The 14,954-nt window shown below is 38.9% G+C and overlaps 1 protein-coding gene across 4 annotated transcripts in view; it reads left to right on the forward strand.

The window, feature by feature from the left end:
• Positions 1-14,954, forward strand: part of LOC139958720 (uncharacterized) — a 41,136-nt gene that overhangs the window by 18,619 nt on the left and 7,563 nt on the right. For 3 of the 4 annotated variants that reach the window (XM_071956013.1, XM_071956015.1, XM_071956014.1), the window contains exons 2-4: positions 2,005-2,177; positions 10,336-10,641; positions 11,867-12,001. In XM_071956013.1, the coding sequence (XP_071812114.1) occupies positions 2,116-2,177; positions 10,336-10,641; positions 11,867-12,001 (503 nt within the window). In that variant the 5' untranslated portion in view covers positions 2,005-2,115. Of the gene's footprint in view, positions 1-2,004; positions 2,178-8,593; positions 9,102-10,335; positions 10,642-11,866; positions 12,002-14,954 lie in introns of those variants that run through there. The other variant, XM_071956016.1, reaches the window with a different exon arrangement.

Here is a 14,954-nt window from a genome sequence, read left to right on the forward strand (position 1 = left end):
AGGCTTTAGGAAACACAACATAAGGGGCTTAAAATAATTAAGGTTGACTTGAACAGTGAAACTTTGAAAATACACTTCAAAAGATCTCTTTTCTTCAATTAATTACAATTGTATAAGATTTATATGAGCTGCTACTAGTGATGAACTCATGGTACAGTTCTGCAATCATTGGCTGTATGCTTGCCAAATTCTTGGGATCTACTGTAGGTAAGATACGATATGATGGCGTGCCCCCTGTTGATTTTTGTTGGGGAGGGGGATGGCTGGGGGAGGGGGATGGCTGGTGGGAGGGGGATGGCTGGGATCCTCATAATGGTGTGCTCTCCATTGACACCCTTTTGTTTAGCACGATGATTAATTTATTTTAACCTTACTGTATGTGTGGGCTTGTTATCTTTAAAAGCATGTACTGTACTTTCAAATATTTTGAACGACTTCAATTTGCCTAGCCTTGGTTATTGTCATTCTCTAAATCATTGTGTTATCAGCTTAGCTGATTATGTTCATGGATTTGTGATTATGAATTCATTTTTTTTGTAATCTTATCGACTCATTTCCACTACCAGTAAGTCTCTCTGCACATTGTGTTCGCTTCTATGACGATTCAATGGATCTCTTTTATAATCCTATTATTTTAACAGTTACAATTTTCTTTTCACACAATGTTTGGACGATTCCACCTTTTACGCGGGGACTCAGTAAATTGTCCATTCACAACGCGGAGTGGTAACTATATTAACCAATCACCGGTTGGCAGACAGACAAAGTGATACTTTAGTGCTTGTTGTCTGCATAACTTATAACAAGGAAATTCTGACATGTTCTGTTATTGTACCTTTGCTCGCTGTAGATACAGTACATGTCTAAGTGACAATTTGTCATTTTAAGAGACCATTCTTTTTCCCTTTCCAGAACAGCGTCATTTTAGTTTGGCGAACCATTATTCTTTGTCAATCAGTGAAGAAATATACATTAATAATTGGAAAGAAGGTGATCTCTACTTGTAATTAATAATGCTCTTGTTTAAAAACAAGACATTTCAAGTGAATTGCATAATTTGCATCGATACCAAGTAATTGTCCAATTATTTTTGTTACTAAAAGGTCCTCTGCAACAGCCTTTGTGTCATAGAACATGCAGTGAAAAAGTGCTTCAAAAGAGTTTGCCCAAAGCACAGTCCTTTTATCATATTGTTTTCCATTGTTTGGGAGGTATTGGTGCTCAAAAAATATATGCAAAGTGTCTTAATTATCCAGGGTCTCAGTGAGGACAACTATCTGAAGATTGGTGTTATTTAGGTGTGAATTGTTTCACCAAAAGGTGACCGTTTCAGCCTGTGTTGTACGTCTTTGCGGTCAAATAGTGAGGTATCACTTTAAAAATTTAAAATTGGTCACAGTCTGGTGGTACTAGCATACTGGACAATTAAAAGGAAAACAGGATACATTAGACGATCTGAAGACTTCGATCTGATGGTCAGTCTGTTGAAATTGTACCGGGGAAGTTTTAAATTTGGCATCAACTTCATTAGTTTGTGATTGCAACTATTAATATAGTAAATATTAAATTTTCAGAAGTCTTCTTAATAAACACTCCGGAAAACAACATAGAACTGTGCAGTCTTTTCCCACTGGCCACCACAGTTTTAAAATCAAAATTGCTCTTTTGGTAAGTTTTAGGTTTAGGTCCATGTGGGTAAACTGCTACAGTACTGTAGAAAGACTGAATTACCCCTCCCCATCCCCATCCCCATTCCTTCCCCCCCCCCCCCTCTCTCTCTCTCTCTCTCTTTATTCCATCCTTCCTTTACTATGTATTGCTTGTTAACGAAACATTCTTATATCTTTCAAGAGTCTTTTTTTGTTGTTCATAGATTATATTTTACTGTGGTAGAGGTGTACCAAGAAAATCTTTCAAAACAAATAGAACTTACAAGTGCTTTTGGTTTTTTTCTGCCAAAGTCTTACATGTTCAGTCATGTGGTTTTTCTCTTTTCATTTACAGATCAGAAATAGAGGAACTAAATTTAGCCCTTTTTTGTCTGTCAACGAGGGGGAGATATTAAAAAAATACCCAGCTACAGTATATGATCTCAACTTTAGTTGGTCTCCTTCAATGTGGAACACAAAAGCGGTCGCCTGGGGAAATTCAAAAGTTTTGGTGAAAAGTTTTCTGTGGTACGTATACATCCTTGTTTGCTTTTGTTCACCATAAAAAGAAAACAAGGGGGGAAAAAAAAACAAGTATTAAAGTTCTGTTGATTCATGTTTTCTTTGAAATCAGGATCGAAATGTTGTATTAGTGCTGTGCCGTGTTTCCACATGTGCTGTGGAAGAATGTTACTGGTTTCAATAGGGATATGGGAGAAGAATAAGGAAAAAACTCAGACATATGGTTCAGTAGTGGCATTCAAGACCACCCCAAGGTCATGTGTCTGACCTCTTTCTTTTCATGTTTTCAGGGAAAGTGTACTTACAAGTAATTGGAGCAAACTTCATTTTCAATTTATCCCCAATTAACTTTAAAATTTCCTACCAAGAATAAGCATTTTTTTTTCCAAATTGCTGTTTCATACTGTATACACATTTTAGGAATGTTCCCCCAAGGATTCATGACCCCCAAGATTTAGAGTCTACAGCCCCCCCCCCTCCTTTAATATGTCTATTCTATACCACCCAAGGTAAACAGCTTTCCATGGTTAATTTTAATGATCATGTTTATTTTTTTTTAAATAACAACTATTTTGGATAATTAACCATCTGGAATCATTTTAGGTGGTGCCTGAGATATCTGACAGTCAGTAATATCTGATAGTCTGCTTCCTGATAGAAGTGATCAGTTATATCCCTTGATTGTCCTTAATTTAAACTGGTTTTGTCTGTTCTCTTTATATTTAAAAGCTTAAATTTAGAAATATGTTGTGATAGGTTTCTACATAGGTTTTCATGGCTGTTTACGATGTAAAGGTGGCTGTACATAGCAAGGCTTTTATGAAGGTTAAGTGAAGATTATGTGATGGCTATGAGAAGTTTTTTAGCCCCCCCCCCCATCCTTTAATATGTCTATTCTATAACCACCCAAGGTAAACAGCTTTCCATGGTTAATTTTAATGATCATGTTTATTTTTTTTAAATAACAACTATTTTGGATAATTAACCATCTGGAATCATTTTAGGTGGTGCCTGAGATATCTGACAGTCAGTAATATCTGATAGTCTGCTTCCTGATAGAAGTGATCAGTTCTATCCCTTGATTGTCCTTAATTTAAACTGGTTTTGTCTGTTCTCTTTATATTTAAAAGCTTAAATTTAGAAAAATGTTGTGATAGGTTTCTACATAGGTTTTTCATGGCTGTTTACGATGTAAAGGTGGCTTTATATAGCAAGGCTTTTATGAAGGTTATGTGTGAAGATTATGTGAGGGGCTATGAGAAAGCTCTAGAGGAAGTTTTGTACCTCCTGTGCAATATCAGGAAGTTATTCTATCGGTGATCATCTTGTTACCTTCTGGACTAGAGTCCTTCCGTGTTTGGATCGCCTCCCTGCCCTTGGCGAAGTCTGACTTGCGCACAAACGAATGAAGTTTCGCTCACCTGCCAACCTCTAGATCCAAACAAATCCAAACAAATTTACTGTAAACTTCAGTAAATCGAAGAGATGATGGCAAAAGCAATGTTGCATTTTCTTCGGTACGGTGTATGACAACCAATCCTATGAAATCATGATAGGGGTACGGAACCAATATCCCTCCCACACCCCTCTGTCAACCCGTTGTGGTATCCAAGGATACAATAGACTTGCTGGAAGTAACAGTCACCGGGGGGGGGGGGGTTTAAAGGTATATGCTAGATATTCAAATATGGTCACCTTTGGTCAAAATTCTTAATCTGTTTTTATTACAACCTTCGAGGAAATTTTCCTCACTGGGACCTTAAAAGTTTTCTGAGAACAATTTGGAGATTAAAGACCTCCGTCCAGGAAAGTACTTTATGAAAAGTTTTAGCAATTATAGCGTGCTATAATTTGGGGCCTAATACTGATTACTGACTACTGTATCTTTAAGTCTGAAATTTGCTGACATTGACATGGAGGGGCAATTATGGATAGATGTGAAATGATGAGCTGCTAAATGTTCTTGCCTTTGGGTCACTTTGCTACTTCAAAGAAGAATCAAATGTTGTAGAAATTTTGAATCTCAGATTTCTCAGTTTACCTAAATGAGCTACTTGGTATCCTGGCTACAACTGCACCCATGTCCCTCCCCCCCCCCCCCCCCCCACCAACTTCTACAATCCCTCAGGACAATATTGCTGAATAAACTTGAGCAGGACTTACTGTAACCGACACGCTGTAACTTAGGATGGATGTTTACATGAATTGTTACCTTTTTGGCCTGTTTGGCATGCCAGGTAACGATTTCTCTACAGGTCTCATGACCCATTTTCTAACTGATGATTGTGCGGGGATGTGGTGGGGCATGTTTCAATGGTAGAAGTCTCACCTCCATAAGAAAGTGCCTGTTCACTCCTGGCCAGATTCAATGTGGATTCCTCCCTCCTTTTCCCCCATCCTCCTATGCTCAGTTATATCCACTGTATGCTAGAGTAAACTCCCCCCTCCCCACCCCCTCTCACATTAAAAAATATATACATATTTCACCAGTATTCAATTTGTGTGACATCTGCCATTGCCCCTCTGGTGCACATACAGTATTTATTCAGAATTATGGTACCCCTTTCCTCCTCCCCCCGCCCCCCAACCCTCCCTTTGCTTGCAAATTTCAAAAGTACTTTGCTGGAGGTATTTCTAAGGCAAATGATAAATTATTCAAGAAGAGAACAATAACATACTATGTACGAGGGGTGGGGAAGGGGTATGGGGGTTGGGCAGTAAAGTGATGACCTTTGCAGATTGCCACCAATGTGAGCACTAAGTATAAACCCATCTCTGCAAGATTACTTGAAACTTAAAACAGTACACAAACATTAGGGTTATGCTCAGTTCAGATCTAGGTAAATGTTTTAACCAGTTGGCTAAATATTATGCGCATAGCATCTGGCAAGGTTTTTACCGCCCCTAGATATTTCAGGGAATGGGCCTCTTCAAGGATATACCACAATCTCCCCCTAGAGGAAAGAAGGGAAAAACCCATGAAGGTTAATAGCTGAACCAATATATACTGTATCAGTGTATTTACAATATGACACATGGTGTATACTGTACCTACTGTACTCCTTGTAGAAGGACGGTATACTTTTGACCTCTGTGGACAGTACAGTTCTTTATTCAGCCAATCAAGTCAGTATAATGTTTGGGTCTGTAAATGAATAGCTTTATTTCTGAGAAATAGGATACATTACTTTATGGTCGCATGCCAAAATGTCCTCAATTTCCAATAGATGTTTCCTCGAGTTGACCTTCCCATTTCCCGCCGATTCCATTCCCCATTCTTGCAGATGTACCTCATGGTCCCACGAGTAGTTGGAATGTCTGAAAACTAAAGGGGCAGGAACCCCCCCCCCCAACAAGAAGAAAAAAGTTTTTGAGGTCACACGAATTTTCCTGATATCAGTAAAGTTATCAGTAAAGTATATATATATATATATATATATATATATATATGATGTACACATCTGCATATAATGTTCTGGATTGCCATTAACAGAGCTAGATATAATTAGTTATATCGTCATGCAATGATACTGGTGCTCATAGTAATTTGTTGGTTTTTCATCGCCTGTTATTCACAAAGAGGCGGGGTGGGATTGGGGAGGGTGTTGGGATGCAATGGCCACCACCTCCACCATCAACTGTGCCGATGAAGCATTCAGTTATAGGTTTTACCTTCAGTCCGGGATGAATTAAAAACATTCCTCCCGGCCAGGATTCGCTTCCATAAGGATTTGTTCCTCAGAATCAAAGTCTGGGTTATTTAGAGTTTCTCCCTCCCCTCTCCCCATCTTTGAAATCCTGTGCATGTCAATCCTGTGCATGTCGATGTCATCAGTATTATTTTATTTCATTATATTTCAGTTGAGTTGCAGAGTACAGTAGATATACTGGAGTTACAGTATATCTTGTTTGTATCTTATATCTTAAAAGTTTAGTTCTGTATGTAGACAAAACAAAAGTACATCCAACTTCTCCTTCTTTAAATCCATACTTCCCTTCCCATTTCCACCTTCAAGGGGCACTTGGGCAACCCCACCGTGACCCCCCATCCCCCTGCCCCACTGTCCCCTGTTCACATTCCTCACCTCGTCCATTTCCTTAACACAGCTTTACAATATACAGTATTACATTGAACCGAGATCTACTGTATGTAAGAATAAAAATTGAAATTCAACATTGACTTTTTGAAATGCCTTTGTAACTATTGATCTAGCTGGGTTAAATGAATTCTTTTGTGATTTTGAAAAGGTTCACCTTGGTAAAAAGAAATATTAGGGGGCAAAAAAAAAAACAGGGAAATTCCCACGATTTTTTTTAAGTTGCTTTTTTGTTCTGTTTGCTTACATGATTATAGACTTTATTTTCTAGCAATATAAGAGCCCCCATAAAATATTCAGATATTTACACAATCATCACAATATTGGCTCACAGACTTTTAACGCTTTCAGTGTATATATATATATATATATATACAGTAGGATGTACAGTGGTATCATGTATGTTAAAATGTGTGGTTTACGATCCATGCAATCATGTTCTCAATTTCTGTTGACACTTTTTCATGCACTGCTTGTTTACAAAGAGGGTGGAGGAGGGAACAAAGCCAAACACTATAACGATAATGATAATCTAGTAAACAAACAGACCAGTACAAGATATTAGTATAATTAACCTTTTCCTGTTTTGTTAAATTACAATTGTATCTAACTGGGTTAATTGTTTGCTCTCATGTGTGTGTATGATATTTACTCACTGTTCATTGTGGTTTGGTTAATATTATTATGTGGTTATAAGAGATTATTATCAAAGTTTCCTTGTGTGATATCTAGATAGTTTCCAGTACTTCAGTTTTCCCTAAATTTAAACAGAGCCTGCCCTTTTTATTATCTTGCGTATATTGCTCTTATGTTTATGACTCGTGACCACATGGGATTATACTCTTGGCACCATCCAGTCTTCCTTATTTGTTTTGCTTTCATTTTGCTCCGAATTGTGTAAATTTATAAACTGAATCATCGTGAGTCTGTTTTTCCTTGTTTTGGGTTTGTTTAAGAAAGTCACATTGTATACAGTGCATTCAATCCTGACAGTGGAATAAGAACGAAGCTTTTTTTTTCTTTTTTTTTTCGAATTGGTACTTTAATTCTTTAGTAGTTGATCACAAAAAAAATAACGGCGATGAGATGCAAACACGTTGGCCCGTCCGCGAAGAACGAGCGGACGTAAAAATTCCGACAAAATACATCCGTTTGTGTGTGTACGGAAACGGTAATTTATTCCGACCCATATGCGAGATGAATGTCTCGACCTCAATACAGCGTTCACACAGTGAACAAGTTACGTTAGACTCAGTGCAAGGGAAGTAGCTAATGACTCGAGGTTAAATACTTTATCGATCTGAAGTTTGTCCTCTCTCTGCTGCGGGGGACATTGACACAGAGAGAGGGAGACATCCGGGAATTGTGCAAGGCATGGTTTATATCAATTTACTTCATTCTCTCTTATACAAATGAGCTCTGAATTACCATGCCAACAAACCGGTGACATTCTTGCGCAGCTGCGCACTCCAATGATCCCTGAAGGTCACACTGCCCTCTACCCTCTGCATCTTCCCTCTCGAAGTCATACCGTGTGTTCATCATGGGATGACTAGGATTTTCATTCATCTGAATCCTCTTGTCGTGACAATCTCTGTAGAAGTTTTAAGCTGTGGGACAGAGTCCACTACATGCAACTCACCCACAATGTATTTTACATACAGTATCCTTGAAAATTTGTTTGTTTTTTGGAATATAATATGTGGTTTTTTCTCCAGGATATCCCTTTGGTACATGAGATTTATGTATCATACCTTACGACTTGCACCTGTTGGGTGGGGTCATGGAGTTGAAAGGGGGAGAGGGTGCAGTTTGCAGGCTTGGTAGAGTGTAGTGCATATGCATAGAACTCAGGTTCTGTAAACTGTGATTTTTAAATACTAAACCAGTAAGTTAAAGGGGGGGGGGGGGGTAACATCATTTGAAAAGAATAACAGCAAGGTAGTTTCTGATGTAACTCATTCATGTATGACATAGATTATTGTGCAATATGCGTCCAGATGATGTGAGTAAAATGCAATATTTCATATCGCAAGAATAGAACATGCAATGAAGCGTGAAAGTTGGATAACTGTGCTTTGTTTCATAAGCTTTTTTATCTGTATTCGTTTCAACGACAGAGCTACAGGAAGCAATATTACTCCTGTATCACTTCTCCAAACTGTTGAATAGCTGTTTACTAAAACCAAGGTGTTTGCCAATTTGTTAAAGGTAGACTTAATTTACACTGTAATGCGTACGACTGATCCTAGGAAATTGAGTTTTTAGAAAGTAGGCCCAGAAGTATAGAGCCAAGATCTAGTGTAAAACATGCATTTAAAGTAAAATGCCAGACCCCTGGGGCTGTCATCCACAATGCAAGTTGTACACACCATGGTAGTAGCAATGAGTGTGATTCAATTGTAACTTTACACCCAAATCTATCTGTGTTAAATTCTACTCTATTGTAAAGCCGCATTGGACTGTGGAGGAACAGGGAATTTCCCAATGCTGGCGCTATAATTTTGTGGTTTAATAATCCCATTGATAAAAGCTAACACCTTTGGCGACCACATGGCAATTACTGTAAAGACTTCCTTCTTAGGGTTTTGAAGAGCCGAGTTTGTTGACAAGGTGGCTTTCGACATCAGTTTGATGGTTAACGTGAGTTAGACGGTGTGCACCTTTTGGTCTGAGTTTGTGATTATTGCAGCAATTTGCTTCTCTCCTTCATTATCTTATTAAAATATATATATGATAATTCATCTCGGATATACCATGAAATGGTGTGAGCTTTTCAAATTTGGTAGCAATTTATTTGAAGGACTTGTTAAATAACAAACCACAACAAAAGGTAAGTGTGTCTTTGCCTATTGCAGCAGCAGCTGCATATATAGTTTTGTGAACATATATTTCCATTTAAACAAAACAAAAAATGCTCAAAATATTTGGTAAATACCTCAAGGATTTGTGATTGTTTATCATGTAAGTAGTTGAAGAAAGGCTTACCTTGCACCAAGCATGGATGGCTATAATACCCTGACAGTAGATACTTTCATTGTCCTGCTTGGACAAGCCCTTCACCCCAATCCCTAACCACCCCCCCCCCCCCACACACACACAACAAACACTATTTTAATGTGTTCTCCTATTTGATGCATTTATATAAGCCATCTGCATTGTCGTTAAATTTTGTCATCAAACATTTTCAAACATGCTCTCCAAGGGGCTGTGAACTTCTGATGGTCCAAATTATTCCTAGACATTGAGGATCGAGTCATAGCGTAGGCCAATGTTATTAAAATAACTCAGTGTGAATAACTACTTTTAGAGTGGGTGTTAACATGATTGTTGGTACAGTATTTGAGCGTGGGTGGCCATTTTCTGACTCTCTAGCGTATTTTGCTGCTATATGCTGAAGACCTTATGATTCTATTTAATTCCAGAGTGAATCAAACACCCTTTATCCTTACATGTTATGTTAGTCACTTTTTGTAAGATTTCTTACTTTAACTGTCTATTTCATGTCACTGGACTTTGGGATGGTACAACACAATTCACTTCCCTCCTGGCTTACCTGTCTCCTCACAACCTCAGCATCCTTGGTCTAACATTGCAAAAAATGAACTTGTAAAAGTGCTTAGTACTCTGCCCTCCCTGACAATGAACTTCCTTCTAATTCTACCACCCAAAGTGCTCAGAACGTGTTTTTAGACTCGTGTCGAGTCTGTTCGAACCTGACAGAACTGGTTTTTGAATTGAGACTTTAATTTCTTTTTGTGTTTTCTGGGGAGTTGGATCTTTGGATCATCATTTGTGCACACTGCCTCATGTGTATCCATTTCGATTGGGGGTGGAGGGGGGGGAGGTTGGCACTTGTTTTGGTTGCCAGCCTTGTCCCGTGTGAATGCCTATATATCATGGGTACATGTAGCGGTTATGCCAATTGCAATTACTGCTTCCACTGTATCGAGAGTGCTGAGGTTGTGAGGTGACTGGTAAGCTTGTCACTCACACACCTGGTCAGTTTGTCTGATCTAAACATTATTAGCCATTTTTTTGTTTGTCTTTCTTTATAACCTCTGCAGGATTTTCTTCACCTGTGTACCCTCACTCAGACTCAAGATAGGTCAAGCAAAGCACCTCGATTCTCAACCAATCATATTATTTGGTCCTATCCTGCCACGGACACCATTTCATGACACACTGGACCCTCAACCCCATCCTGGTTCTGGGGCAAGGCTCCAGGGGGGGCAGCGTGACAACATGCCCAGGATAATATCGGCGACCAAGAAAGGGAAATTCAACGCGGTATCGGAAGAGATATGCAAAGGGGTAGACGTAGACACAGTGGACTCGGAAGGGGCTACTTCACTATACTGGTCTTCCTGTAGGTGAGTCTCAGTCCATGCAGTAGTTTATATATATTGAAACACTCTCTCCTTAACTGTCTCACGTCACTCCTGAAATACGAAGCAAGGAAAAGAAGTAATATACGACATGCACTAGAACACCTGCTTGAGGAACAGAAGAGGGAGCAGGGTGTGGAACCAAGGGGTTGGGAGGGGGGGGAGGAGCATACCTCTTTAAAAATGTGAAAAATAGTCTTTATTCTGTTTAGACCTAATTATGCCTCAGAATGCAGCACCAATTGATATTCAAAATGTTTGAATTTTTTGGTGGACATTGGATCCCCCTCCCCCTCCCTCTCTCCCTCCCCGACTTCTGAGTTTCACATCGCAGGGTCACTATACTCCTGATCCTTCATTTAATCCTGGATCAGCCTTGGGGTACTTGAATGGTATGCAGAGATGATCTCTATTGTTTGATCTCTATTGTTGTCTTTCTGCTGTGCATTTGGAGCTATTCCCCCCCCCCCCCCTCCCTTTTATTTTTGGCAGTTATTGGTGCCTTCAATAAAGTAAATTTGGAAAATATTTGGAAATATTATATCATACAGACCATGCATGATGCAAGTTTGCATTGTTTAAATATCCTCTGTTACAGAGAAGTATCAATTGTGCTGGTAATTGTTTGCGTGAATAAATGCCTGCTGGTATTTCCCCAAGGAATACCTTATTCTTTCCAGTACCCCATTGAGTATTGTTCTTTACAAACAATGAAAGAGTGTCTTGTCTAAAATTAAACCATTGAAAGGTGCGAATTGCTATTGAAACTCTTAAAGGGGGTGGAGGGGAAGTGATATCGTATTTGCTTTTTTGTGGTTGTTTAAATATATTACGTGTTAGTGTGAACACTGACCTTTATATATGTATTACATTATAGAGATTTTTATAAATGACTCGATTTACATGATTCTCATTATATTACTCCTCCATGGACTCCATGAGAAATATATATCTATACCACAGGTGCTCTCTTTAATCCAACTAATAGAAAAACAAAGTTATTATAAGTACAACACATCCCAAAGTGAACTTACAGTAAGTGATGATGATGCTCTTGAGGTTACATTAACCTGGCCACTTCCTCTCCCCACCCCCCCTTCCCCGCCCCATCACTATGAAAACACCATGTAATTATATTCCATGGTCCCTAGCTTTTCTAGCATCTCCCCTCGCATATTAAAAAGTCCTCCTTTCCTGCTCTTATCTACAGTGGCAATGCCTCGCTCTCCAGGTTTCTCATCCAGAAAGGAGCAAACGTAAACCACAAGGTGAACTGGGAGTCGACGCCCCTCCATGCTGCTGCAGATAGAGGGCGCACCGAATGCGTGGAGTGCCTACTGATCTCGTAAGTGGCTAAAGATAGATCACTTTTTTTAAAATTTTTTTTATTTTATTCAGAGCTGTATTTCTCTCTTTCTTTATAAAAAAGTAGTGCTCTATAGTGCGGGTGCAGTCTCGACCAGAGACAACTTTGTCGCTTGATGTCGCACTGTGGGGAGAATCTGTAGAAGCGACGTGGTTATGCGTTGCGCTATCGTCAACAGCATCTGTACGCTTGTGAGGTTTTTATAGTTAGTGTCAATGATATATCATAATAAGGAACAGAAATTAGCACTTTCAAAACTCCTGCAGTGGGTCATTTATAGCCAGAAAACTTTCCCCATGAAAAGTGTGAAAAAATTGTGTATATTCCCAAATATTTGGTTATAGCTCTGAGGTCAGTCGAATTTTATCAGCGTGATAAATGAAAGGAAAGGTAAATATTTCACACGGTCAGAAACCCTAGGTAGTTTCTTTCTTAGAGGTTGAAGAGCGAAGAACTTTTTATCCCTGCTCTTCTCTGCTCTTGTACTTTTAAATACTTTTCCTTTCACCTGTCGAAGTTTCATTTGTCTCAGGGCAGTGCCCTTCGAGTCACGTGAACAAAACTAAATTTGACTCTAAAAAAAGATTGACAAAATTACCCTTCTCACTCACCGTTAAGCTTTTTTGAAAAGCATGCCGGCTAATTCAAAAGAGAATTGTTTCACTTTTTGTTAAGTGATAACCCTGCATTTTCGTCCCCATTACTTTTTAACAGTGGAAAAAAAACACAAAAAAAAAAAACATGATTCGTAGAAATCTGTTCCCAACTTCCCCGCATTAGTTTTATTTTCCCTCCTCGTCATGAAGTTGAACAAGGAATTCTCTCCAATTTTCAATAGGTGGCACATTGCCAGCACTTTATAACTCATCCTCTTGAAATGACGATGATGTTAGGAAGCGCAGGTATTTCCTCTGACCGGGGATTTCCCTTCGACCAAATTTATTAAGCAAAGTAAAAATGTAAGTTAGTATTAATTACTACCTGGGATCATTAACAATCCAGTATCGCTTTCAGATATATCGTAACTTCTTAATGACGAGTGCGGTCGGGGGGGGGGGATTAGGTTGACCTATGACCTTTTAGAAAATAGGAAAGAAATATAGGCAAGAAAATGAAACTAAAAGTACCATGAAAAACATGTATTATAATAGCTGATGGAAGTTTGTTTCATTCATGACAAAAAAATATATATAAAAAACAAAGAAATGAATGACAACAAAGTTAAAATTGACTCAAAGATCATTGATGTTAAGAGGTTCTGACCGGCTGGAATTCATAACAGAGCAGGAAAAGCTTCCTCACTGATGAGGCCAATGACATGCACAATCAACAGGCCTGTCGTTTAAAGCAGCATGTTGCGTCCTTTTCTATGGACATACATAACTAGCTTATCTATTCAAATTTTACTTCAAATGGTGGCATAAAAGTCGAAAAATTTACAACTTTCAACTTTGTTTTTCTCGAAGATATTTTCCGTTGGGATCCAAATAAACCTTGCCCATAATATGAATATTTAAAAACTACGAACGTCAATGGCCAATACGTAATACAACACCATGCTTGATTTGTGTATATTGTCTATGGCAGTTGTACCAGGGAGCTGTTAGAGTCCAGCTCGCTGGTTGTACCAAGTTACCATCTCGACGTTTTGAATCTATTTTTAGCAACAGCTCATAACTAAACCTGCATCTCTGATTGGTTGAATTCAAACTAGTGGGTTGGGGGAACTGTATGCGATTAATATTAAATGTGTAATTTGTCGGAGGACACTTTTCTCATTATCTGCAAATGTCCTTATTTACTCGCCAACTAACGCTTTTGGCAGGGAAAAAACTTGGCTAATATCTTAGTTTGCTGATTGTGTGATTGATATATGTTAAAAACTCGATGGACTTGTCAAAATAGTGGAAAACGGCGACAAAACGCAAAATGCTGCTTTAAGTCATTGTTATTGACCCACATATAGTCAATTAAGTGGTCCCCCATGGTCAAACATCAGCATATATTTTACCTGCCACCCTCAGGGCATGGCATTTCTGCTCCAATAGACATGTGTCCCATATAACTTTCCTTTTTGCCTGGGAATATTTTGGAGTTGGGAAACCTACTGAGAAAGTACCGGTTCAAAGCTTGACACCTTTTAGCATTCCAAAATTGACTTAGCTCATCGCTTACCTGTTTCCCCACAACCTTAGCACCCTCGTTCGACCGTGCCTAGAATGAACTGGTAAACTTTTTGCACTGTGCGCCCTCCTCTATGACCGGACCCCTCCGGTCAATGCCCTTCCTTTCTCATTCTACCTCCCAAAGTGTCTACATCGTTCGTTTATCGAGTGGATTTCGTATTCTACTTAATCCGATCGGAATAGTTTCCTAGGATCCTTGGTTCAGATTTGTGGGGCAGTACCGATAAACTTCCAAAGCTTTCATCTTCTTGTGTCTGCCTCTTTCACCACTAAGGATATGTTAAAAACCTGACCATACAGATTCACACCCTAATACATCGCTGCACATCGTTTAAACTACAGTAGGTGTGACAGTTAGGTCACCAATCTATTTTCCCCTCTAATGTCCCTTCCAATTTCCCCTAATGAAACGATACCACAGATATTTACTCACTGAATGTGTTTTCTATTGTCCACTCTGTCAAAGTACCATGTTTTATTTTTCTTTCTATGAAAGGCTTGGCCAAATTTTTAGTTTCCCTGCAAACCTTCTGAAGATCCCCCCCCCTTATCAGAATTTGTGGTTTCAACTCTGTACCACTACTTGTCCCTGGAATTGACTAGGGAAAGTCCCCCAGCGTGGATTTTAATCCTGTAGAGGAACCATTTGGTTTTGTGGGACACCTGGATTTATTATTCCTAAGTGGAATAACACTGTATAAAAGTCATAGTAACAATGAAGAGGTCAACCTGTGGTTAGATTCCCT

The sequence above is a fragment of the Apostichopus japonicus genome, chromosome 18 (assembly GCF_037975245.1).
Source record: "Apostichopus japonicus isolate 1M-3 chromosome 18, ASM3797524v1, whole genome shotgun sequence".
In the NCBI taxonomy this organism is placed as follows: domain Eukaryota; kingdom Metazoa; phylum Echinodermata; class Holothuroidea; order Aspidochirotida; family Stichopodidae; genus Apostichopus; species Apostichopus japonicus.